The sequence below is a fragment of the Zea mays genome, chromosome 10 (assembly GCF_902167145.1).
Source record: "Zea mays cultivar B73 chromosome 10, Zm-B73-REFERENCE-NAM-5.0, whole genome shotgun sequence".
In the NCBI taxonomy this organism is placed as follows: Eukaryota; Viridiplantae; Streptophyta; class Magnoliopsida; order Poales; family Poaceae; genus Zea; species Zea mays.
The window spans coordinates 135,679,420-135,707,282 of NC_050105.1; the positions used below are offsets into that span (position 1 = coordinate 135,679,420).

The following is a 27,863-nucleotide window of genomic DNA, read 5'->3' on the forward strand; positions in this document are numbered from 1 at the left end:
AATGACGTCCTCTAACAAATGTCTGACCATGCTAACCGCGCGTTCAAAGCACGCAAAATGTTTCTCTATTTCGTGATATTTTTCTCAGGAGCAATCGATGAGGAAGGACGACTCGAGGAATCAGGGACAGCATTCACATTAGTCCTTATATCTTCGGGAACAACCACGCCGGGTCTCCTCATCAAAATTCGCCCCGCCCGAATAGCCTTGTCCATGGCTCTATCGCGCTGGGCTCTGAGAGTAACAGAAGTTTCTTCGGCAACCTTGGCAGCCAGCCGAGCAGTTTCTAACTCTTGGGCGATGGATTTCTTGGAAGCTCGGAGTTCTTTGATAGTAGCGTCCTTCGCTGATATCAACTGCTTGAGCCGGGTCACTTCATCCATGGATTCCTGCAGCTTACAGCGTTGGTTGTCTAACTCTTCCAAGATAGTCAGCGAGTTGCCAGAATCACGATACAATATGTCAAGACTGTCGCGAGAAGCAGCAAGGATACGTTTTTCTTCCTGTAAACAAAAGTCAACTCCCTCAAACACCAAGCAAGTAATAGGAGCACAACAAGGCAAAGCACAGTTTCATAAATCACCTTTTCAGAATTGAGCTGAGCATGAAGAGAAGAACTCAGTGCATTGGCGTCATCTAAGGCAGCGGAGACCTGACCCAGTTCAGTCTGACTTTGAGAGTACTTTTCCTCAAAGTCAGTGCACCGCTGGGCCAATTCAGCCTGATCTCGGGAATGTTTTTCCTCAAGAGTGGAAATCTGCCGAATCATACCTAGCAGGAGACGATCAAATAAAAAGGGGTCAGAATGTAAAGCAGTCTACAGTGAAGACAAAGAGGAGCAAAAAGGCACTAACCAGCGTTGGTCGCCTCCAATTCAGAGACACGATGTTGAAGTGACACTGGATTCCAACATGCAAGTGACGAAGCTACTTCTGGGACAGAAGCACCCTGTAACCTCAGCTGGCTAGCCAGCCCATCCACCAAAGCCTGATGAGGAGAGCAGATGAATGTAATGACAGCAGTTCACGCAATGTAAAAAGCCAAGCTAAAATATATCACAGTACCTGGAGGTTGAAAAAGAACGAAGGGATCCCCAAATCAGGAGAGATCAATTGATAACCGGGCGTAAAGCCACCACCCAAAGCAGCTTGCAACGAACCAGCAGGAATCAACTTGGTGCCATCAACAGAGCCCAACACTCGGTCAGCGGGGACGCTACCCTCTAAAGCGACTCCCTGGTCCAAGGTTTGGGCTACCACCATACAGCCGGAGTGTGGAGGCGACCCCGCATGAACATCCATGGAAGTACAAGAGAGAGACCCCGCTCGGACATCCTCGGGGGCTGGGTCATAGTTTGCACTGCCCACTTGAGCCGGATCATCCCCGGCAGCACCCTCGGGGGCTGGGCAGTGGCTTGCACTTCCCACCCGAACCAAGTCATCCTCGACAACACTCTCGGGGGCTGGGCACGTGTCAACACCATCCTTGGGGTCCAAGTTCTCTGCGGTAGCCACCTCTAAGGCTGATGGGCCCTCAGTTACTTCCATGGGACCAGGACGATCCAAGTCAGTCTCCCGACCCTCGAGATCGCGCTCTAAGGTCGACGAGGCACGGGATGACCTCAACCCAGCATCAAGCACATCAGCACAAACCTCCATCACACCATCATCTGCTGGCTCTGATAACAAATCCTCTGGAACCATATCCTCAAGAGTCTGATCAAAATTAGCCAAGGACAGTTCTTGCAGACCCATGAGAGCAGACAAAGCAGGAGAAGGAACTCCACTACTTTCACCGCTAGCGATGAACTGCCGACTGTTTTTCCGAGTCAAAGGAACTTCATTTTCTTCCTCCTCGTCGTCCACATTAGCAACAGATGGAGCACACCCATTGGGATCAGCAACAGATGGAGCACTCACATTGGGATCAGCAAAAGATTGGGCACACCCATTGGGGTCAGTGTCAGTAAATTCAGTCACAGGCACTTCTTCAGCATCAGGAATCGAGGTACCAACGTCCCGATCCAAACTGGGAACTCGCCGGAGGCGTCTCTTTTTCTTTTTCTGCTCATCAGCAGAAGGATCAGGTTGATTGGCTCGGCAAGGGCGCCTCGGGCAAGTACTAGCAGGCTTCTAAGCATCTAAAGTTGTATCAGCCTCTGGGAGGGGCGCCACTACCAATGCCCCAGCAGGAGCAGCGTCAGAAGAGTCCTCAGCCAGCAAATCAAGCATAGCACTTATCTCCGCATCATTAGGGTTCAGGGGCACCTCAAAATGGACCTGCCGTTCATCATCAGGAATCCCCCCGAGCGAGGTAACCAAGGCACTAACTTCTTCAGCAGAGGGCCGCACTCTAAGGCCCAAACTGCCATCAGTGATAGGAGGATTCGACACAAAAAGAGTGAAGGCTTTGGGAGGAGGCAGGTTCCAGGCTGAGAATGCCACTGGGGCACCAACATTTGACACTTTGCCTCTAAGGATCATCTCAAGTCGGCTCACCAAGTCTGTAGAGGGAATTCTTCTGTTAGTGACCCGAGTTGAGTCGGCTAGGCCTCGATACAGATAAGCCGGGTATGCCCGGTCTTTCAACGGCTGAATATTCTTGAAAACAAAATCAGCAACCACAGCTTCAGCAGTCAGACCCCTCTCTTTCAGTAATCCAACTTCAGCCAGCAAAGCACCTGCCTCAGCTACCTCCTGATCTGTGGGAGACTCGGTCCAGCTTGGGGTGCGAACATCCGGCTGTCTTCCCGACCGGGGGGGAGAGAGTTTCCATAATTCTCAACTATGAACCACTCCAAGCACCACCCCTTGATATTGTCTTTGAGAGGGATTTCGAGATACTCAGTCTTCCTCCCGTGGCGCATCTCCAAGCTAGCACCCCCAACCAATTGATGTTGTCCCCCGGCCATCCCAGGGCGACAGTGATACAAGTACTTCCACAACCTGAAATGTGGTAGCACGCCAAGAAAGGCTTCGCATAAATGAACGAAAATGGAGATTTGCAGGATAGAATTGGGATTCAGATGGGGTCAAGTTAAGATGGTAGAAATCAAGGAGGCCGCGGAAAAAGGGAGAAATGGGAAGGCCAAGACCGCGGAGAAGGAAAGGAGCATAAATCACGGATTCATGGGTATCCTCAGTTGGGACAGTAACCCCATGGCAAATCCGCCAAGAGCAAAGTTCCCTCGGAGGAAGAACCCCGATGGACACGAGGTGGAGAAGTTCGGGCTCAGAGATGACGAACATGTGGTTACCTGCGAAAGGCAACTGGCTGTTGGGGTTGATTGGAGGAATCACCGCGGCAGACGAACTCGAGGCTTTCCTCTTGGGCGCCATCTTGATTCTACTGGCGAGCAGAGTAGGAGGTGAATTGCGGAGGGGATTCGGAAGCAAGAAAGCAAGAACTAGGGCACGGAAAGCAGAGGCGGCTAAAAGCGCAGCACTTATGGGATATTCCCGAGCCAGATACCGTTTCAAAAAGCGCCCTGTCAGCACCCGGCGGTTATTTCCAAAACACCAGCGTGCCACGTCATCACCCGACAGTTATTTCCAAGACACCGGTGCACCACATCATCACTCGGCTATTAACCTCAAAGTGGCCCACGTAGCCCGCTATTGCTTGGCAGTTGACTCTAAAAACCCGACATCATATTCAGTCGCTCGGCGTTACCTCTAAAACGCCGACGTCGTTGATAGTCGCCTAGAGGGGGGGGGTGAATAGGGCGAAACTGAAATTTATAAATACAAACACAACTACAAGCCGGGTTAGCGTTAGAAATATAAACGAGTCCGCGAGAGAGGGCGCAAAACAAATCCCAAGCGAATAAGCAAAAGAGACACGGAGATTTGTTTTACCGAGGTTCGGTTCTTGCAAACCTACTCCCCGTTGAGGAGGCCACAAAGGCCGGGTCTCTTTCAACCCTTCCCTCTCTCAAACAGTCCCACGGACCGAGTGAGCTTCTCTTCTCTAATCAAAGCCGGGAACAAAACTTCCCCGCAAGGGCCACCACACAATTGGTGCCTCTTGCCTTGATTACAATGGAGTTGTGATCTCAAGAACAAATGAGAAAGAAAAGAAGCAATCCAAGCGCAAGAGCTCAAATGAACACGGCAAATCACTCTCACTAGTCACTAGGGTTTTGTGTGGAATTGGAGAGGATTTGATCTCTTTGAATGTGTCTAGAATTGAATGCCTAGCTCTTGTAAGTGGTTGAGAAGTGGAAAACTTGGATGCCATGAATGGTGGGGTGGTTGGGGTATTTATAGCCCCAACCACCAAATGTGGCCGTTGCTGGGAGCTCTCTGTTCGATGGCGCACCGGACAGTCCGGTGCACACCGGACAGTCCGGTGCCCCCTGCCACGTCATCGTTGCCGTTGGATTCTGACCGTTGGAGCTCTGACATGTGGCCCCGCCTGGATGTCCGGTGTACACCGGACATGAACTGTTCATTGTCCGGTGCATCGGTATGGGCGCGCCTGCCGACTGCGCGCGCAGAGCGCGCATTAAATGCGCTTGCAGGTGACCGTTGGCGCGGAAGTAGCCGTTGCTCCGTGGTTCACCGGACAGTCCGGTGCACACCGGACAGTCCGGTGAATTTTAGCGGAGCGGCTGCCGCGCGAACCCGAGGCTGGCGAGTTCCGGAGGCCGCGGTTCGTTGGCGCACCGGACATGTCCGGTGCACACCGGACAGTCGGGTGAATTATAGCGCGCCGGCCTCCGCGAATTCCCGAGGGCGAAGGGTTGAAGTCGAAGTCCTCTGGCGAGGGGTAGAAAACGAAGTCTACGGGCGCACCGGACACTGTCCGGTGCACACCGGACAGTCCGGTGCCTCCAGCCAGAGGTGCCCTCGGTTGCCTTATTGCTCCTTTGTTGAATCCAACACTTGGTCTTTTTATTGGCTAGATGTGAACCTTTTGCACCTGTATAACTTATACACTAGAGCAAACTAGTCAGTCCAATATTTGTGTTGGGCAATTCAACCACCAAAATTATTTAGGAACTAGGTGTAAGCCTAATTCCCTTTCAATCTCCCCCTTTTTGGTGATTGATGCCAACACAAACCAAAGCAAATATAGAAGTGCATAATTGAACTAGTTTACATAATGTAAGTGCAAAGGTTACTTGGAATTGAGCCAATATAACTACTTACAGGATATGCAAGGAATGTTTCTTTCTTATATAACATTTTGGACCACGTTTGCACCACATGTTTTGTTTTTGCAAATTCTTTTTGTAAATCCATTTCAAAGATCTTTTGCAAATAGTCAAAGGTACATGAATAAGAGTTTGCAAAGCATTTTCAAGATTTGAAATTGTCTCCCCCTATTTCAAATGCTTTTCCTTTGACTAAACAAAACTCCCCCTAAAAGAGATCCACCTCTTAGTGTTCAAGAGGGTTTTGATATACCATTTTTGAAATACTACTTTCTCCCCCTTTTGAACACAATAGGATACCAAATGATAAAGACTTTTGGAAAGCACTAAGTTTTTGAATTTGGTGGTGGTGGTGCGGTCCTTTTGCTTTGGGCTCATTTGGTGGTGGTGCGGTCCTTTTGCTTTGGGCTCATTTCTCCCCCTTTTTGGCATGAATCGCCAAAAACGGAATCATTAGAGCCCTTGAAGTAAGTTCCTCCCCTTTGGTCATAAGTAAATGAGTTAAGATTATACCAAAGACGAGGTCCGGTCCTTTTGCTTTTGAGCTTTTACTCTCTCCCCCAGGGATAGAGTCCTTTTCCTTGATGCTCATTTCTCCCAAGGAATAGAGAGTTGCTCGGAGTGATGGCGAAGCATGAGTTACGGAGTGGAAGCCTTTGTCTTCGCCGAAGACTCCAATTCCCTTTCAATATACCTATGACTTGGTTTGAAATAGTCTTGAAAACACATTAGTCATAGCATATAAAAGAGATAGGATCAAAGGTATTTAAAAGAGCTATGTGTGCAAGCTTAGCAAAAGAAATTTCTAGAATCAAGAATATTGAGCTCATGCCTAAGTCTGGTAAAAGATTGTTCATCAAGTGGCTTGGTAAAGATATCGGCTAATTGATCTTTAGTATTAATGTAAGAAATCTCGATATCCCCCTTTTGTTGGTGATCCCTAAGAAAATGATACCGAATGGCTATGTGCTTAGTGCGGCTATGCTCGACGGGATTGTCGGCCATTTTGATTGCACTCTCATTATCACATAGCAAAGGGACTTTGGTTAATTTGTAACCGTAGTCCCGCAGGGTTTGCCTCATCCAAAGCAATTGCGCGCAACAATGTCCTGCGGCAATGTACTCGGCTTCGGCGGTGGAAAGAGCGACCGAATTTTGCTTCTTTGAAGCCCAAGACACCAAGGATCTTCCCAAGAACTGGCAAGTCCCTGATGTGCTCTTCCTATTAATTTTGCACCCCGCCCAATCGGCATCCGAATAACCAATCAAATCAAATGTGGATCCCCGAGGGTACCAAAGCCCAAACTTAGGGGTATAAGCCAAATATCTCAAGATTCGTTTTACGGCCGTAAGGTGGGATTCCTTAGGGTCGGATTGGAATCTTGCACACATGCATACGGAAAGCATAATATCCGGTCGAGATGCACATAAATAGAGTAAAGAACCTATCATCGACCGGTATACCTTTTGATCCACGGACTTACCTCCCGTGTCGAGATCGAGATGCCCATTAGTTCCCATGGGTGTCTTGATGGGTTTGGCATCCTTCATCCCAAACTTAGCAAGAATGTCTTGAGTGTACTTCGTTTGGCTAATGAAGGTGCCCTCTTGGAGTTGCTTGACTTGGAATCCTAGAAAATACTTCAACTCCCCCATCATCGACATCTCGAATTTCTGTGTCATGATCCTACTAAACTCTTCACATGTAGACTCGTTAGTAGACCCAAATATAATATCATCAACATAAATTTGGCATACAAACAAGTCATTTTCAAGAGTTTTGGTAAAGAGTGTAGGATCGGCCTTGCCAACTTTGAAGCCATTAGCAATAAGGAAATCTCTTAGGCATTCATACCATGCTCTTGGGGCTTGCTTGAGCCCATAAAGCGCCTTAGAGAGCCTATAGACATGGTTAGGGTACTCACTGTCTTCAAAGCCGGGAGGTTGCTCAACATAGACCTCTTCCTTGATCGGTCCATTGAGGAAGGCACTTTTCACGTCCATTTGATAGAGCTTAAAGCCATGGTAAGTAGCATAGGCCAATAATATGCGAATTGACTCAAGCCTAGCTACGGGTGCATAGGTTTCACCAAAATCCAAACCTTCGACTTGTGAATACCCTTTGGCCACGAGTCGAGCTTTGTTCCTTGTCACCACACCATGCTCATCTTGCTTGTTGCGGAAGACCCATTTGGTTCCTACAACATTTTGGTTAGGACGTGGAACTAAATGCCATACCTCGTTCCTCGTGAAATTGTTGAGCTCCTCTTGCATCGCCACCACCCAATCCGAATCTCGGAGAGCTTCCTCTACCCTGTGTGGCTCAATAGAGGAAACAAAAGAGTAATGTTCACAAAAATGAGCAACCCGAGATCGAGTAGTTACCCCCTTATGAATGTCGCCGAGGATGGTGTCGACGGGGTGATCTCGTTGGATTGCTTGGTGGACTCTTGGGTGTGGCGGTCTTGGTTCTTCCTCATCCTCCTTTTCTTGATCATTTGTATCTCCCCCTTGATCATTGCTATCATCTTGAGGTGGCTCGTCTTCTTGATTTTGCTCTTCATCATTTTGAGCCTCATCCTCATTTTGAGTTGGTGGAGATGCTTGCATGGAGGAGGATGGTTGATCTTGTGTACTTGGAGGCTCTTCGGATTCCTTAGGACACACATCCCCGATGGACATGTTCCTTAGCGCGATGCATGGAGCCTGTTCTTCACCTATCTCATCAAGATCAACTTGCTCTACTTGAGAGCCGTTAGTTTCATCAAACACAACGTCACAAGAGACTTCAACTAGTCCAGTGGACTTGTTAAAGACCCTATATGCCCTTGTGTTTGAGTCATAACCAAGTAAAAAACCTTCTACAGTTTTAGGAGCAAATTTAGATTTTCTTCCTCTCTTAATAAGAATGAAGCATTTGCTACCAAAAACTCTAAAATATGAAATGTTGGGCTTTTTACCGGTTAGGAGTTCATATGATGTCTTCTTGAGGATTCGGTGAAGATATAACCGGTTGATGGCGTAGCAGGCGGTGTTGACCGCTTCGGCCCAAAACCGGTCCGGTGTCTTGTACTCATCAAGCATGGTTCTTGCCATGTCCAATAGAGTTCGATTCTTCCTCTCCACTACACCATTTTGTTGTGGCGTGTAGGGAGAGGAGAACTCATGCTTGATGCCCTCCTCCTCAAGGAAGCCTTCAATTTGAGAGTTCTTGAACTCCGTCCCGTTGTCGCTTCTTATTTTCTTGATCCTTAAGCCGAACTCATTTTGAGCTCGTCTCAAGAATCCCTTTAAGGTCTCTTGGGTTTGAGATTTTTCCTGTAAAAAGAATACCCAAGTGAAGCGAGAATAATCATCCACAATAACTAGACAGTACTTACTCCCGCCGATGCTTATGTAAGCGATCGGGCCGAATAGATCCATGTGTAGGAGCTCCAGTGGCCTGTCAGTCGTCATTATGTTCTTGTGTGGATGATGAACTCCAACTTGCTTCCCTGCCTGGCATGCGCTACAAATTCTGTCTTTCTCAAAATGAACATTTGTTAATCCTAAAATGTGCTCTCCCTTTAGAAGCTTATGAAGATTCTTCATCCCAACATGGGCTAGTCGACGATGCCAGAGCCAACCCATGTTAGTCTTAGCAATTAAGCAAGTGTCGAGTTCAGCTCTATCAAAATCTACCAAGTATAGCTGACCCTCTAACACTCCCTTAAATGCTATTGAATCATCACTTCTTCTAAAGACAGTGACACCAACATCAGTGAATAGACAGTTGTAGCCCATTTGACATAATTGAGAAACGGAAAGCAAGTTGTAATCTAAGGAATCTACAAGAAAAACATTGGAAATGGAATGGTCAGGAGATATAGCAATTTTACCAAGACCTTTGACCAAACCTTGATTTCCATCCCCGAATGTGATAGCTCGTTGGGGATCTTGGTTTTTCTCATATGAGGAGAACATTCTTTTCTCCCCGGTCATGTGGTTTGTGCACCCGCTGTCGAGTATCCAACTTGAGCCCCCGGATGCATAAACCTACAAAACAAATTTAGTTCTTGACTTTAGGTACCCAAACTGTTTTGGGTCCTTTGGCATTAGATACAAGAACTTTGGGTACCCAAACACAAGTCTTGGAATCCTTGTGTTTGCCCCCAACAAATTTGGCAACTACTTTGCCGGATTTGCTAGTAAGCACATAAGATGCATCAAAAGTTTTAAATGAAATGGCATGATCATTTGATGCATTAGGAATTTTCTTCTTAGGCAACTTAGCATGGGTTGGTTGCCTAGAGCTAGATGTCTCACCCTTATACATATAAGCATGATTAGGGCTAGAGTGAGACTTCCTAGAATGAATCTTTCTAATTTTGCTCTCAGGATAGCCGGCAGGGTACAAAATGTAACCCTCGTTATCCTGAGGCATGGGAGCCTTGCCCTTAACAAAGTTAGATAAGTTCTTTGGAGGAGCATTAAGTTTGACATTGGCTCCCCTTTGGAAGCCAATGCCATCCTTAATGCCAGGGCGTCTCCCATTATAAAGCATGCTACGAGCAAATTTAAATTTCTCATTTTCTAGATTGTGCTCGGCAATTTTAGCATCTAATTTTGCTATATGATCATTTTGTTGTTTAATTAAAGCCATATGATCAAGAATAGCATTAACATCAATATCTCTACATCTAGTGCAAATAGAAACATGCTCAAGATTAGATGTAGAGGGTTTGCAAGATTTAAGTTCTACAACCTTAGCATGCAACATTTCATTCTTAGTTCTAAGGTCGGAAATAGTAGCATTGCAAACATTAAAATCTTTAGCCTTAGCAATTAAATTTTCATTCTCTAATCTAAGGCTAGCAAGAGATGCATTCAATTCATCAATCTTAGCAAGCAAGTCAACGTTATCATCTCTAAGATTGGGAATTGAAACATTACAAACATGTGAATCAACCTTAGCATTTAAAATAGCATTTTCATTTCTAAGGTTGTCAATCATCTCACGGCAAGTGCTTAGCTCACTAGACAGTTTTTCACATTTTTCAACTTGTAGAGCGTAAGCATTTTTAACCTTAACATGTTTCTTATTCTCCTTGATTAGGAAGTCCTCTTGGGAGTCCAAGAGATCATCCTTTTCATGGATGGCACTAATTAGTTCATTTAATTTTTCCTTTTGTTCCATGTTAAGGTTAGCAAAAAGAATGCGCAAGTTATCCTCCTCATTTTTATCATCATCCTCATCACTAGATGTTTCATATTTAGTGGAGGACCTTGATTTTACCTTCTTTTTGCCGTCCTTGGCCATGAGACACTTGTGGCCGACGTTGGGGAAGAGAAGGCCCTTGGTGACGGCGATGTTGGCGGCGTCCTCGTCGGAGGAGGAGTCGCTTGAGCTTTCGTCGGAGTCCCACTCCCGACAAACATGGGCATCGCCGCCCTTCTTCTTGTAATACTTCTTCTTCTCCTTTCTTCTTCCCTTCTTGTCGTCGCCCCTGTCACTGTCACTAGACATAGGACATTTTGCAATAAAGTGACCGGGCTTACCACACTTGTAGCAAACCTTCTTGGAACGGGGTTTGTAGTCCTTCCCCTTCCGTTGCTTGAGAATTTGCCGAAAGCTTTTGATGATTAGGGCCATCTCCTCGTTGTCGAGCTTGGAGGCGTCAATTGGTTGTCTACTTGGTGTAGACTCCTCCTTCTTCTCCTCCGTTGCCTTGAAGGCCACCGGTTGCGCCTCGGAGGTGGAAGGCTCGTCAAGCTCGTTGATCTTCTTGGAGCCCTTAATCATGCATTCAAAACTCACAAAATTCCCGATAACTTCCTCGGGGGTCATTAGTGGATATCTAGGATTCCCACGAATTAATTGTACTTGAGTGGGGTTAAGGAAAATAAGAGCTCTTAGAATAACCTTAACCACTTCGTGGTCATCCCATTTTGTGCTCCCGAGGTTGCGCACTTGGTTCACCAAGGTCTTGAGCCGGTTGTACATGTCTTGTGGCTCCTCCCCTTGGCGAAGACGGAAGCGACCGAGCTCCCCCTCGATCGTTTCCCGCTTGGTGATCTTGGTGAGTTCATCACCCTCGTGCGCCGTCTTGAGTAGGTCCCAAATCTCCTTGGCGTTCTTCAATCCTTGTACTTTGTTGTATTCCTCCTTGCTTAGGGAGGCAAGGAGGATGGTTGCGGCTTGGGAGTTGAAGTGCTCGATTTGGGCCACTTCGTCCGTGTCATAGTCCTCATCCCCTATTGATGGTACCTGTACACCATACTCAACAACATCCCATATTCTTTTGTGGAGAGAGGTTAGATGAAATCGCATCAAATTACTCCACATAGCATAATCTTCACCATTAAAAGTTGGTGGTTTGCCTAATGGGACGGAAAGTAAAGGTGTATGTTTAGGAATGCGAGGGTAGCGTAGGGGGATCTTACTATACTTCTTGCGCTCTTGGCGCTTAGAAGTGACGGAGGGCGCATCGGAGTCGGAGGTAGAAGTTGATGAAGTGTCGGTCTCGTAGTAGACCACCTTCCTCATCCTCTTGTGCTTATCGCCTTTCCGATGCGGCTTGTGGGAAGAAGATTTTTCCTTCTTCTCTTTGTGGTGAGAAGAAGATTTCTTCTCCTTCCCTTTGTTGGAGGAGCTCTTCTTCTTCTCCCTCCTTTTGGTGCGGGACTCTTCCGATGAAGTGCTCCCGTAGCTTGTAGTGGGCTTTTCGCCGGTCTCCATCTCCTTCTTGGCGTGATCTCCCGACATCACTTCGAGCGGTTAGGCTCTAATGAAGCACCGGGCTCTGATACCAATTGATAGTCGCCTAGAGGGGGGGGTGAATAGGGCGAAACTGAAATTTATAAATACAAACACAACTACAAGCCGGGTTAGCGTTAGAAATATAAACGAGTCCGCGAGAGAGGGCGCAAAACAAATCCCAAGCGAATAAGCAAAAGAGACACGGAGATTTGTTTTACCGAGGTTCGGTTCTTGCAAACCTACTCCCCGTTGAGGAGGCCACAAAGGCCGGGTCTCTTTCAACCCTTCCCTCTCTCAAACAGTCCCACGGACCGAGTGAGCTTCTCTTCTCTAATCAAAGCCGGGAACAAAACTTCCCCGCAAGGGCCACCACACAATTGGTGCCTCTTGCCTTGATTACAATGGAGTTGTGATCTCAAGAACAAATGAGAAAGAAAAGAAGCAATCCAAGCGCAAGAGCTCAAATGAACACAGCAAATCACTCTCACTAGTCACTAGGGTTTTGTGTGGAATTGGAGAGGATTTGATCTCTTTGAATGTGTCTAGAATTGAATGCCTAGCTCTTGTAAGTGGTTGAGAAGTGGAAAACTTGGATGCCATGAATGGTGGGGTGGTTGGGGTATTTATAGCCCCAACCACCAAATGTGGCCGTTGCTGGGAGCTCTCTGTTCGATGGCGCACCGGACAGTCCGGTGCACACCGGACAGTCCGGTGCCCCCTGCCACGTCATCGTTGCCGTTGGATTCTGACCGTTGGAGCTCTGACATGTGGCCCCGCCTGGATGTCCGGTGTACACCGGACATGAACTGTTCATTGTCCGGTGCATCGGTATGGGCGCGCCTGCCGACTGCGCGCGCAGAGCGCGCATTAAATGCGCTTGCAGGTGACCGTTGGCGCGGAAGTAGCCGTTGCTCCGTGGTTCACCGGACAGTCCGGTGCACACCGGACAGTCCGGTGAATTTTAGCGGAGCGGCTGCCGCGCGAACCCGAGGCTGGCGAGTTCCGGAGGCCGCGGTTCGTTGGCGCACCGGACATGTCCGGTGCACACCGGACAGTCCGGTGAATTATAGCGCACCGGCCTCCGCGAATTCCCGAGGGCGAAGGGTTGAAGTCGAAGTCCTCTGGCGAGGGGTAGAAAACGAAGTCTACGGGCGCACCGGACACTGTCCGGTGCACACCGGACAGTCCGGTGCCTCCAGCCAGAGGTGCCCTCGGTTGCCTTATTGCTCCTTTGTTGAATCCAACACTTGGTCTTTTTATTGGCTAGATGTGAACCTTTTGCACCTGTATAACTTATACACTAGAGCAAACTAGTCAGTCCAATATTTGTGTTGGGCAATTCAACCACCAAAATTATTTAGGAACTAGGTGTAAGCCTAATTCCCTTTCAGTCGTCTTCAAGTTACTCGGCAGTTATCTCTAAAACTCCGACATCGTGTTCAGTCGCTCGGCGTTACCTCTAAAACGCCGACGTCGTCTTCAAGTTACTCGGCAGTTATCTCTAAAACTCCGACATCGTGTTCAGTCGCTCGGCGTTACCTCTAAAACGCCGACGTTGTCTTCAAGTCGCTCGACAATTATCTCTAAAACTCCGACATCGTGTTCAGTCGCTCGGCGTTACCTCTAAAACGCCGACGTCGTCTTCAAGTTACTCGGCAGTTATCTCTAAAACTCCAACATCGTGTTCAATCGCTCGGCGTTACCTCTAAAACGCCGACGTTGTCTTCAAGTCGCTCGGGATTACCTCTAAAATGCTGACGTCGCCCTCAAGTCACTCGGCATTACCTCTAAAAAACGCCGACGTCATCTTCAAGTTACTCGGCAGTTGACTCTAAAACCCCGACATCGTGTTCAGTCGCTCGGCGTTACCTCTAAAATGCCGACGTCGTCTTCAAGTTACTCGGCAGTTATCTCTAAAACTCCGACATCGCGTTCAGTCGCTCGACGTTACCTCTAAAACGCCGACGTCGTCTTCAAGATTACTCGGCAGTTATCTCTAAAACTCCGACATTGCGTTCAGTCGCTCGGCAGTTAACTCTAAAACTCCGACATTGCGTTCAGTCGCTCGGCAGTTAACTCTAAAACTCCGACATTGCGTTCAGTCGCTCGGCAGTTATCTCTAAAACTCTGACATCATCTACAAGTCGCTCGGCAGTTACTTCTAAAAGCATCGATATGATGTCCGAGTTATTCACTTACTATTCCAAAGGAATCAACTTCACGAAAAAGGCGGGAAGAGGAATGATTCAAGAACTTTGAGTTATGAATATCAACGGGCAATCATCACAGAGAAGCCAACATCATTTCTTCATTAAAGGGAAGATATCATACTTACAAATCAACTCATTATGAGTTGATACTTCCCTACTACTACTACTGCTACATTACATTATACTACTACTACTACACTACACTATACTACTCTACACTACTAAATACTACTATATTATTCTAACTATACTATACTAACATCTAAAGGACCAGTGGCATCTAGCCACTGGCCCTGTTGCCGCTGCCGCCCCCGCTGCCGCCCCTGCTGCCGCCGCCGTCACCGCCCTTGCTGCCGCTGCTGCCGCCCCTGCCGCTGCCGACACCGTCACCGCCGCCACCGCCTTCGTCGTCGTCGTCGTCGTCGTCGCCATCCTCATCCTCACCGCCACCGTCCGAGTCCTCCTCATCCGAGGAGTACTCCGACTCATCCGAGCCCTCGAGCCCGGAGCGCTCGACGGCCCGGATGTACGTCCAAACCTCCGCCGCGAGCCCCTGGGAGTCGTCTGAGTCGTCAGACGACTCACGCAGAGGGATGGGAGCCGGAGACCCCTCGGATTCAGAGGAGAACTCCTCCTCTGAATACTCTGAGTCACCAAAATCCTCAGACGGAGGAGTTGGCACGCGCTTGTGTTTCTTGCCCATGGTGGAAATGCAGGTAGAAGAAAGAAAGCAGGCAGTGGAGAACAGCGAGAGATATGAAAAAACCAGGCAGGCAAAGGCACTATTTATAGGAAAAGAAGGCAACCGCTCACCTCCAACCGTGGTCACTGAACAGTCGCAAAGCATTCAATAAGCACTTCAACCCGTCTGAAGACACGTCAGGCGGCTGACGCCGTTTCACGCAACACAACACCCATTGGGACTCCAGTCAACAGCGCGGAGGATATGATTACACCCGCCGTTGCATCACATTACTACTCAGAAGCAGCCGGCTAAAACACTCAGCGTACCAAGCCGTCCCTTGCCCACACCCATTGGGGGGGACGTCCAGGAATTATCATTATATTTTTCAAAACGGTCACATCTGGGCAGGACATGCAGTGAATACCTCAAGACAAAAATGAGATATCAGTAAGGATTAGAGGAAAGCCAAATATAGCCAGTGAAGTACAAAATATGGCCGACAGAAGCGACGTGAAGACTAGACAGAGAACGTCCATCAAATGTCCAATCAGTCGCAGAGTAAATAAATTACACTACCTAGCAAGATATGGATGGATTGCGAACTCGGCTGCAAAAGACAAAATACATGCTGACCTCTGAAGCATAATATTGATGACATAATGCTGACCTCCAAAGCATAATGCGGATGACATCATGCCGATTTTTACAAGCAGAAAGGATAATCTTCAGCAAAAAGACACAAAAGGAAGACCTTCGAATGGATTATCCTCAAAAATCCACTTGAAGGTCGGGGGCTACACCCATTGGATGCACCTTCGGTGCACCCCATGGATCATCATTCCAAGCCAAGATAGTGCCGACTTCTAAGGCATGGGACAAGATTAAAGACAAGGCTGGCCCTCAACCAAAACGCAAGAGTAAAAATGGGAATAATTTCTGGTGAAGACCTTCGAGTAGATTATTTTCTAAAATCTACTCGAAGCTCGGGGCTACACCCATTGGGTGCACCTCCGGTGCACCCATTGAAGTTCAGGGTCCTACAAAACGAAATGCCGACCTCTAAGGCACAAGCACGAAACAAAGCTTCGGTTTACGAGAGATCAAAAGCAAGAGGAGATAGTAAAAAGTCGTTCTCTTCAAATCGCCTGCGAGCTGGACCTGGGATCTTTGGGCTGATTACCTCTAAATTAACCCAAAGATCGGGGGCTTGTGGGGGACAGATATCCCCCGGGTCCACTAAAAGAGTAAAAGACCTCACGAAAGGCCCAAGGGCCCAATAAATTGTAAGGCCATTCTTTCGTGGGCCTGGGGAGGAACAATCAGCAAAGCAGGTTGACACGAGGCCAGATTGGTGCAAACCTGGACGACCCACAGCGTCGAGCGAGCGACCACAACAGAGATCCGACTTTCCCGCGCTGGAGCCCCCATGCAACGGAGCCATGCGAGGATAGGTCGGCGGAATTACAGGGAGATAAACTCAAACAATTGCTGATCCTTTAGCTATGCATTGTTACCATATCCACGTGTGTTGCCCCACGGTCGAGTATATAAGGCCTAGGGGGCACCCCTTCAGATCGATCGACCCAACTACTTAGCCACCCACTTCAACTCTCTGCATTCTCAATTCAGAGAGCTCTCTTGTAACCTCATTCACCAAGCATACTCACTAGGACGTAGGGTATTACGCATCCACTACCGGAATTCGCGCCTTTGCCGAGTGCCGGTGGCTTTGCCGAGTGCTTTTTATCGGGCACTCGGCAAAGCAGGCTTTGCCGAGTGCCGCACTCGGCAACGTCCTGCGCTCGGTAAAGAGCTAGTTTACCGAGTGTAGGACACTCGGCACAGCCGAGCACTCGGCAAAGACTTCTTTGCCGAGGGTCAAGCACTCGGCAAACATGGCTCTCGGCAAAGGGCCGTTAGCGGCCGTCTACAACTGACGGCCGTCAGTCTTTGCCGAGTGTCAAATATCTGGCACTCGGCAAACATAGTTTTTGCCGAGTGTCCTCTGTAGACACTCGGCAAAGCATATTTTTATTTTTTTTATTTTGGTCACCAAAATTTTTGTGGTATGTTTCTACACTATGTAGACCTACATGTACCATTTTGGGACAATTATAACAGTTTTTTCTATAGCTAGTACATTTAGTTTGTTTATTTGAATTTCTTCGGAAAATTCAGATTTGAACTGCAGGTCACTCGAAACTTGGAAAACCGTGAATGCAAAAATGATATCCATGCTACATAGCACAAGTTACGACCGATTTCAGGAGCGAACCGGAAACTTCGAGCACCATGCTCACTCAACATGACCGTAAACTTGCCATCCAGGTGTTTAAAAATTGTATAAAACAGAAACAAAGTCAGAAAATCATGAACCCTGTCCACGTGTCATGATATCATATGTAGAGGCTGTGATAAAAATTTGAAAAAGTTTCGAGAAAGCTGTAACGCACTATGTGTACAAACCTAAGAGATCCACATTGAAACTCTATGATTTCATGTGTGGTTCTCTTAGGTTTCTACACATAGTGTCTCACAACTTTCTCTAAACATTCTAAATTTTTTATCACAGACTCTACATATGATATCATGACATGTGGACAAGTTTCATGATTTTCTAAGTTTGTTTGTGTTTTATAAATTTTTTAAACAGTTGTATGGCAAGTTCACGGCCATGTTGAGTGAGCATGGTGCTCGAAGTTTCCGGTCCGCTCCTGAAATCGGTCGTAACTTGTGCTATGTAGCATGGATATTATTTTTGCATGCACGGTTTTCCAAGTTTCAAGTGACCTGCAGTTCAAATCTGAAATTTTCGAAGAAATTCAAATAAACAAACTAAATGTACTAGCTATAGAAAACACTGTTATAATTGTCCCAAAATAGTACATGTAGGTCTATATAGTGTAGGAACATACCACAAAAATTTTATTTGACAAAATAAAAAAAATAAAAATGTACTTTGCCGAGTGTCCAAAGAAGACACTCGGCAAAGACTTCTTTGCCAAGTGCCCCCAGGGTGGCACTCGGCAAAGATGTGTAAGTTAATCTTTGCCGAGTGTCAGATGATAGACACTCGGCAAAGGATCCTTTGCCGAGTGCCACCGATCTGGCACTCGGCAAAGTTTATTTTAAAAATTAAAAAAAACTTTGCCGAGTGCCAGATCACGGGCACTCGACAAAGAAGGCGAATATACTCGCCCGCGGCTTCCTTCCTCCTCCTTTCTCTGCTCTCGCTGTCTCCTCTCTATCGCGCCCACCGCCGCCTCCCTGCGCGCCTGCCGCCGCTCCGCGCCATCGCCGGCTCGCCGCCCGCCGTGCCGTCGCCGGCCGCGTCCGCCCACGCCAGCGCCCGCCGCGGCCGCCGCCCACCGTGCCCGCCGCGGCCGCCCTCGCCAGCGCCCGCGCCTGCCGCGGCCTCCCTCGCCGGCGCCCGCCCGTCCGCCCGCGCCCTAGTGAGTGTATGAATCATTTACCATAAGACCCATTGTAACATGGTTTAGTTGTTGACAAGCAACCAAGCCTTCAGAGAAAAAATCGATTGGTGTTCATATCTCTTGCCTGGTTTGGTATAAGCACTACCCTTGTCTTTACATTTTTATTAGTACTTGTGTTGTGCTTGTTGCTTGTGTAACTTTGTAGAAGTAGTTCTCTTTTTATTAGTAGCACCAGAGTAACTAGTTGTTAGTTGCTTCTTTTCTTAGCTTTTTATTGTAGTTGTATAGCTAGTAGATTTGTTTGGTGGAGCGATTAGGATGGAATCAACTAGCTACTAGAATTGTATAGTGACCTTGCTCGAATGAACTAGAGCGAGTGCTTGTAGTGTTTTATTAGGATTTTCTATTGTATTAACCGCTTGATTTAGTGTTGTCAAATTTGTAGAAGAATTTTTTTGGCTATTCACACCTCTCTAGCCATCTAGATCCTCACAACTATTTAGCACTTGCCCTAAGTTTAGGCCTGCTGCTTAGTGAGATTTCCATACCCTTGCCACCTAGTGCTTCCATGTACCATTGCTTGTACAATAGGGCTTGTAGTCCTATAAGATCCTATGAAATGTGGTGAGGTCATTGAGCGTGTACAAAATGAAATGTGTGACCAACAACGTATTGGTCAAATACATGATAATAAAGATAATGGAAAGAGATCCGAAAGAAGACTACCATGAAGACTCACTTGCGCATAGGGAAGGAATGTGGGCTATCAATAGAGCTACTTGGTCGAGAGCTTGTCCCTCGCATGGGCATCCTTGCTAGGGGCTCCAATGAAGATTAGGAAAAACCATGAGCTTCTCGATACCTCGATTAAAATCGTCGTCCTCGATGTGGGTCTACATCATTTCTATCTCATTGATGCTTTTGTAGGTTACATGCTTACATTTGTAATTTAACTTGTTATGCTAGTGTATATATATATATATATATGATTGGAAACTACGCTGCATAACTCTTTTATGGTAGAGGTCTAAAGTTTTCCTTTGTAAAACTTTAGTGCACATTTACACATATTAGAGGCCAAGTAGGTTTAGAAAGTCTAAATCATTCCCTCTCAAAATGTACGTTAAGGTCCCTGCATATGTATAAAGGAGAGTGTTTTTTTTCAATCTACTGATCAAGGCACGTGTCCCTATTCACTTTTCTCAATCTACCAGGAAAGGAGATAGATGCTCTATGCTGAACTCTTCTACTATGTTTTATATATAGGCACGCACACACATATCAATTATCAAATAAAAGTCAGACTTGGAATCGAGTGCCGGTGATGTGAATTTTTTGTTGACAGGCATGTATTTTTTCATATTATATGTTCAAATTAATAATAGAAACTAATACTTCATCTTAATCACTTCGACAGGTCTTGGATGGTTTTGGAGACTGCAGGGGGTCACGGCCGCAACCCCAATGGCATCCTCGGCCTTCTATGCCGGGAACACTTTCCTGGACTTGTCGAGTACGCCGGAGTGACGAGCCCAGCATACACCTTCGACCACTACGCCGTCGCCCCCGATGCAGTAGATCGGGACGGCAGACAATTCAACAACAAGGCGGAGCGGGTGAAGCAAGAGCTGTGGGTAAGTCTTCCTCGCACTATATTGTTTAATAAGTCGCATTTGTTGCATATTCTTGAAATAATGTATGGATACATCGTCTTTGTATGTAGGATTTCTTCAGGTGCGATGCTGGATACGAGGCCAGGGCGGATGTGGTGTCTACGACGTGCTGTAAGAAGCTCGTCGTGGACATGCACTACGAGGCGCGCATCCAGGCCATCGTCACTTACCACGGCTCCGTCCTTGGGGAGAAGGTGAACAAGAAGGACGCCCGAACCATGTCATTGACTGCGGACCAGTACTTGCAGGTAAATACAAAACTTTATTATTGGTACTAAATATGCTTATTCTTATCTTCTGATATGCGGTGTACTTATATTTTTTTAGATGATTCCTCATTGGTGCGCCGCGCATCCTGAGTGCTGGGAGAAGATGGTGCAGAGGTGGTGCTCGGCTGAGTGGGACGAGGCGCACAACGCTAGCCGGGAACGGCGTTTGCTGATGCAAGGTCCCTCCCACCATCAAGGCAGCCGCAGCCTGGGCAAATACGCGGAAGCATGGGTACGCGCTCTTTTTTATTTAGGTATATAACTTTCGATTAGACATGATTTCTAACCATATCGTTGGTTTTCTCGCAGTCGGCGGCACATGGTGGCGCGCCTTGCTCCACGTTCTCGGCATATGCCATGGCCCACAAGGGGAAGGCGACGTCCGACGTCACCTACAACCCGGATGACGGGCCCGAGGCGTACACCAACCCCGCCATCCACAGCCGACTCAGTGAGTACACCGCCATGGCCAAGGAGGTCCATGGGCCAGATTACGATCCGAGGACCGAGGACATCGACGGAGATGTCCTCATGAGGGTCGGAGGAGGCAAGAGGCATGGGCGGTACTGGATTGCCGACGGGGCAATCGACTCGTCCTCCACTCCCACTCTCTCTCAGGTGCGAGCAAGGAGCACGAGCGCGAGCCCAGCCATACGACCTCGGCAGGACACCTCACAGCATCGTATCCAGCAACTCCAGGTTATTCCTTATCTATTCATCGTTCATTGATTTTTATATATCTGTTCTTTGCATTATCGTAACATTAGGGCGAAATATTACAGACTCAGCTAGATGATGAGAGGAGGCAACGTGAGGAGCTGGAGAAGAGGATGGCGGAGATGTTTGCGTACATGCAGAGCCTTGGCGCCGCACAGGGTCATGCTCCACCACCTCCGTTGTTCCCTGCAGCTGACCCTACAGAGTTCACTACTCCTGTGAGTATCAAAATTTTAGTACTGCATGATATTTATTCATATGTTCTCACACATACAATCTCTTCTCTGTGCAGGGTCAATCGGCGGCGTCGAACAACCCTCATGCTTCGTCCAGCCCTTCACCGAACCAGTCCAGATGCCCACCTCGTTGATGATCTGTTTTGTGATGATCCAGACTTACCTTTATGAGTGTTGGTGATGTTAGTTAAACTTTATCTTGTGAGATACTTGGTGATGTTAGTGATGACGCAGACTTATATCTGTTTTGTGATGATCCTTACTTATATTTGTGAGACTTTAGTGAGACTTTGTGATATATATGGTGTTCATGATAAATGTGTTCATTCTGTGATGTGATTGATATATAATGTGATGTGAATCATATATATCTTTTGTTTGTTTGGATGGAACAACAAAAGCAAATAAAAAAGGGACATTCTGGTCACTTTGCCGAGTGTAACACTCGGCAAAGGGGCGCTTTGCCGAGTGCTATGACCATGACACTCGGCAAAGAAGGCAACCTGGGAACCGGTAAAGCCACCTTTGCCGAAAGCTGACAATGGCACTCGGCAAAGAAGGAAACCTGGGAACCGGCAAAGACATGTTTGCCGAGTGCCATTGCCAAGGCACTCGGCAAAGGGACTGGCAAAGGGGCCCACTGTAGGGTTCTTTGCCGAGTACCTGTCCAACAGACACTCGGCAAAGAGGCCACCTTTGCCGAGTGCCTACTAGAGCTCTCGGCACAGGGACTGGCAGTGGGGCCCACTGGGTCAGTCTTTGCCGAGGTCCTCTCGAGCAAACACTCGGCAACATTGACCTCTTTGCCGAGTGCCACAGACGGCACTCGGCAAAGGATCCGTCACCGTTACTTGGCGTCGTGACAGTGACTTTTCTTTGTCGAGTGTCGTTTGGCACTCGGCAAAGTCTTTGCCGAGTGCCCGACAAATAGTACTCGGCAAAGAGGCTGTTGCCGATGTACAGTTCACCGAGCGTTCTTTGCCGAGTGTTACACTCGGCAAAGCATTTGCCGAGTGTAAATTTGCCTTTGCCGTGTGTTTGAGACACACGACAAAGGAGCTGATTCCGGTAGTGATCTCTAAGCGGCCCGAACCTGTAAACATTGTCCATTGTCCCTCGTGCAACTGACACGAACCATTTTGCTACAGTCGTCGACACCGTCCTACTCCTAAAAACACCTTGAGAGGCAACCCCGGGTGTGCGGTCAGACCCAAAACACCGACACCATCAATGACGCAATCTCAAAGTACATTTTTACTGGAAATGTATTTAGTTGCTGGGCTAATTAAGATTACATTATGCATCTTATGTGACTCCTTTTCATTATTTCCTTTTAAAACTTTACGGATAGAAATAGGAAGCCACATGTAGTTTTTAAAATTTCAAAGCACACAGGGTATCCTATATCGCTACATGTTTTTTGTCCAGAAAAAAAATGATGTATTTTTGCAACGAAAACTTTGGAAAATTTGAAGTACGTAGTAGACGCTAGCTCAGCCGAATATCCAGCTCGAATTATGTCCATATAAAGATAAGAGGCCGCACATCGTCATACACATAACAACCTCTCTAGAGGTTGCATAATAACAAATTAACAAAGTAAGAAGCTGGAAACTGAGGAGAACTATTAGAGATATATGGGTACTGAGAGACATTTCGAGATTCTCCGGCTGGGATAGACATTGAAGCTATCTCTCACTCAAGCAACCGGGAGATAACGAGGGAACTGAGACATCAGAACCCTAAGCGGCTAGGCGCGCACAGAGAGGCAGAACGCTATAGACCATTCCGCGGTGGAGCTGAAGTCATCAGAATGGAGAGATGCCCATGCTGGACGCCGCTGTGGCGGCGGCGGCGGCGGCGTATAGACCGTCCTTGAAAAGCATGCATTCAGCTCCCTCCTACAAAGCACAGCAGGAAAAATAAGGTGTTGCTCATGCAGCATGTGTGTGTGTGTGTGTTGGCTCTTCCGATTAGGGTTTGTTCTCGGTAGGCGCTCGGCTTAATTACCTGAGTTTGCATGGGGTGCTTCTTCAGACCCTGATCGGGCATGAGGCCGAAATGGATGTGTGGGAAATGGGCCCACTGAATCGTAGAAACAGAAGTCAGTATATGTACAGTAATTTAATTTCTGAATCATGAACAATACTAAATGAGGAAGAGAGGAGTTACATTCTTGGCAGCCGCGCTGAAAGCTTCCCTGTGAGTGATGTCGGGATTGCTGGCCTTGATGCGCTGGATCTCATCTCTATATATACGCACGAGTAGCAAGTTCGTCGTCAGTAGACGCCGCCACGCGCATGCTACTTAATTAAAGTGAAGAAGAAGAAAAACGGAACCGAACTCACTTGATGAAACGGTTGTATGCGGAAGGAACTCTCTGCCGCTTCTCTGAAGCTGCCGGAAACACACAACCGAATGGATCGAGTTAGTAGAGACGAGTAGACGACGATGAACAGCCTACTAGCTCTCTAGTCGCTAACGACGGGGATAAAACTAATAAGTCCTTATTTGGTTATTTCTATGTCACATAGATTGGATGTAATTGAAAAAATTTAGTAGATCTTTTGACCTACTATGGATTTTAATCCACCAAAACCTCTCCAATCCACATGGATTGAGATGAAAACGAATAAGCTAGCCCTAACGTGGATCGCAAGGGCAATCTTAGCCAAGGTTCGGTACCCGTTTTGAGAGCACTGTTGGATCTCCTGTGCTTCGTGCTTCGCGCTAGCGTCTTTAATTAAACACGCCCTGTTTATTTTTTGTACTTTAATTTACTTCTCACACTGTGCATGTTTTAATGTCCGGGTTTAGGAAGAGCCTAATACCGCGAACGTACTGAAAAGGATCATACACGGACAGCGGGCACTATTGAGCTGACGAGAAACTATTCACCGTACGTGCTACCTTTGACCACTAATTAAAAAAGAATCGTTTGAGATGCAAAACTGTGTGCTTATTTATTTATTTATTTAAGAAACTGCCGAAGAAATTAAAGTCTCGTGAAGACTCAAGAGAAGATCGAACTATATGTGTCGTCGTTTGTGCGTGCGCGCGCCCTCGCAAGGACTCACATAGTCACATATATATATATAGCCTCTCAAGAGCTCGATCTCCTCCTGGCTAGCTTGCTTGCTTGTGCAGCACCGAATGAAACGATAGAAGATGGAAAAAAAAAGAAGAAAAGCTCTCACTCTTGTTCGCTGACGCTGCGCTCCTGGGCAGCTGCGGCGGCTCGTGCAGTGCAGGTTTGGCCGGTGGCGGCGCCATGGCCGACGCGGCGTTGTTGCCACCGCAGGCGGTGTTGTTGATGCTCGTGATGCCGCTCACGCAGGCGGCGCTCGGCGGTTCAGCGCTCGGCAGGCTCGGCGCTTGGAACGACGACGACGACATCGTCTCAGCATCCTATACATGCAGTATATATACATAAAGCCCATGGCATGCATCGACAACAATAAACGTCTGCATGATAATGAACACAGAGTGGTAGCGTGGCGTGTAATAAGCTATAGCTAGCACCAATACGTACGAGTAGACCGTGCGGTGAGGTCGGGGAGAGGAGAGCCTGGCCGAAGGGCGGTAGATGGTTGGCGGCCGCGGGCGCCGTCGCCGGCGGCAGCAGGAGGGCGCGGAGGTTGACGTAGAGCAGGTTGGCGCAGTGGCCGCACCGCACGGTGACCGTCTGGAACAGGCTGCTGCACGGCACGCCCACCTGCAGCAGCAGTACGTACGTACGTACAGAGAGATGAGTGTCGTTTTCTCTTCATACCGTATGTGACAGTGTGTGTATATATCTACGTGCCGCGAGGATGGTGTCGCAGTAGCTGCAGTGCACGTAGCAGATCTGCTCCTGCTCCGCTGGCGGCGGCGGCGGCGGCTGCTGGTCCTGCAGGCTGAACGTCTCCGGCACCGGCGACGTCATGGCGCCAGAAGAAGCAAAGGACCGCGGACGATGGTGCTGCTTCGTCGTCTCCTGTGCAGGTGGAGAGGATGATGCTATCTATCGCTGGAGAGAGTGAAGCAGCGTTGGGCAGGGACGAAGGCCGGCTTGGGCGAGTGGATGTGGATGGGTTGGGTGTGCAGGGGAGTGTGGGGGACTGGGGAGTGGAGGAAGGCGGTTTATATAGGGGCGTAGCGTCCGGTCGGCCGGCTCGGTTTCGCGGCCCAGCAGGTCCCCCCCTCCCTGGGATCGATCATCGATGTGATGGACGACGACGAGACCATGGATTGGCGTTGGATTTGACGTGTGTGTGTGTGGGTGGGATGAGTGCCTCGTCTCCTGACGGATTTGATTGATGGACGTGCCCGATTCGAGAAAGCATCGGATCTGTTGTTGCCTCCGCCCGCCGATTTGGATGATTTTTTATCTCGAGAGGACAGAGGAGAGAGGGCCGGCCGATCGCTCTTCGTTCCGCTTGCGGTGGGTGGATGTGGATGGCCACACCGCGCCACCGCGGGGGCAAATTGGGAAAGGCGTCGGGTGCAGGACGAGGCCAGGGCCAGGCGCCAGGCACAGCCCCGCAGGCAGCAAAGCCGAGGAGTGCGTCCTCTCTCTCTCTGGCCTGTGGCCTCTGCCGGACTGTGCCAACAGTGGCAGCAGCAGTAGCCGCTAGCGACTGTTTGTCTGAAAAGCGGGCAGGGCCGGAATGAGTGGTGGGGCATCGTGGCGCAGAGCCAGTGGGCCACTGGGCCGACCGGCCCACCCGCCCGCCCGCCTCTCCGGTGCACCACGATGCCGTCTGGTCCTGTCCCGGTGTGGTCACCATTTCGACACGTTCGGTGCAGGGTTTGTTAGTTAGTTACAGTGCCACGTTTTTTTATTTCGGGCAACGATGTACTAACCGCCCACGTGGCTGTATATGTTGGGTTTTTTTCTTCTGTCTCTACTACGATGCAGCTAGTCAGGCACTCAGCATCGTATCGAGCGAGCAACCGAATCGTCATGTGCAGTCGTCGAGTTCGGGCATGCATATGTTGGACGTGCAAGATTTGTATAGAAAAGCAAAGCTCTATACATTCTGTTCCATTCCATGCGCCCTCTCACAAAGCGGCCTGGGCGCCTACTCCTACCAGAAGAGGACATGGTCGCTACTGTTGATACACGATAGGAGGAGTAGCTATAGTAGTACCCCGCGAGGGCGGGCGCGAGAGGTCAGGTCCCTTGCGCTCCGCTGCCGCGCGCTAGCTAGGTATCTCAGCAGTCAGCCTCAGCTTTGCTGTTTGTTGCCACTCGCCCCCCCGGGCCGTCTGCGCTAGCTCTGCCGACGACGCCGGCCGAGCACCTGCCTGCGGCCACACCGGCCGCGCCATGCAGACGGGCCAGGCGCAGGCGATTACAGCATGCCAAAGCAGGGATCGGCAGGGCTAGCTAGGCAGCTGCGCCTGTGCGAGAATTGATTGCCCCAACGCGGCTAGTAATACAGAAATCTAATCCGCCGCGCGCCCCTTGCCTGGCCGCGCCCTGCTGCTCTGCGAGCTGCATCTGCATGCGTCATGCATGTACGCCTAGAGAGCTCCTAGCCTGCGTCGATGGCATGGCATGACCTGTGGCCGATCAGCTAGCTAGGCGAGCAACTCCAATAGTAGCTCGCTAAAATCATGTTTACCAATTGCTAAATAGCTATCGGAAATAAAAAAAAATAATAACTTGGTCTTCAATAGTTGCTCGTATTTATGAAGTAGTTCGGTTTTGAATCTAACTTTGTCAGCTCTATCCCTATCGAATCTTGCTAACGACGGGGTTTAGAGCAGAGGATGTCGAAGACGGAGAAGAAAAGGCCGGCCGACATGACCTACAACTTGGAGAGTGAATGGGCTCAGGGACGGAGGCAGCGGTGAGGCGGACGGGGCTCAAGCCCCTCCTACCGCTGCCGAGTCCATAGAGCTATGCTGGAGCCTTTTCTAAAAATTTTAGCGTATATATACAATGTAGAAAAGACTTTTATACTACAATGATTTAGTTCAGCCCCTTCTAAGATTTTTTTTTTGGCTCCATCCCTGAATGGGCTGGATAGCACGTAACTAAATTTAGCAAGTTTATTTATTAGAGAATCATGATAGAGGCATTTTTATGTTTAATTTATAACTTTAAGATTAGAGAGTTATTTAGAGAACTATTGGAGTTTAGCTCTAGTATCTTTGCAAACTGCAGCCAAACGCATGCCTGCATGGGCCCTTAACCAGGGCTCTGTTTGTTTACGCTCTATATTATACAACTCAGCTTAAATAAATTCAGAGGTAAACAAACAATAAAGATTATTGGATGAATTATGTAATCTATATAATTAGATTATGTTAATCATAAAACGGTGAATAGATGCTTAAATAATCCATATTAGCTGGATAATCTTACAAAGAAAGAAACAGTACCTAGGAACTGTGCCCGAGAAAAACGGCGTAAATGGAGACAAAAGCGGCAGGTTAGGCTCGCGCTGGCGCTGCAGAGAGGTAGCTACGACGATCACAGTCGCCGGCCGCCGGGGACCGGCCGGACAGTACACTTTCGTCTCTTTCCCCTTGGGAGGCTCTGGGCAGGCGCCTTGTGAGCTCCAGGCCTCCGGTGCATGCCGCCACGCCATGCCGAAATATACCGGGCTGCCTGCGTGCGCTGCGCCTGCGCCTGCGCTGGCCACTGGCCACTGGCCAGCCGAGCAGCCGACCGGCCGGCTAGTGCACAACTGCACGTAGCACATTGCAAATGGGTGAGAGCTCCGCATGCATTGCTGTTGCTGAATTGCTG

At 48.4% G+C, this 27,863-nt stretch overlaps 1 protein-coding gene across 1 annotated transcript; it reads right to left on the bottom strand.

The window, feature by feature from the left end:
- Positions 1-22,583: 22,583 nt before the first annotated feature.
- On the bottom strand, positions 22,584-25,218 carry LOC542128 (yabby14). Its single transcript, NM_001111760.2, has 7 exons — positions 24,927-25,218; positions 24,654-24,836; positions 24,319-24,529; positions 23,470-23,518; positions 23,294-23,369; positions 23,132-23,206; positions 22,584-23,022 (listed from the first exon to the last, which is right to left on the bottom strand). Exons 1-7 carry the CDS (start codon positions 25,044-25,046, stop codon positions 22,930-22,932), a joined length of 807 nt encoding a protein of 268 aa, NP_001105230.1. The 5' UTR covers positions 25,047-25,218; the 3' UTR covers positions 22,584-22,929.
- Between the last annotated feature and the right edge of the window lie 2,645 nt (positions 25,219-27,863).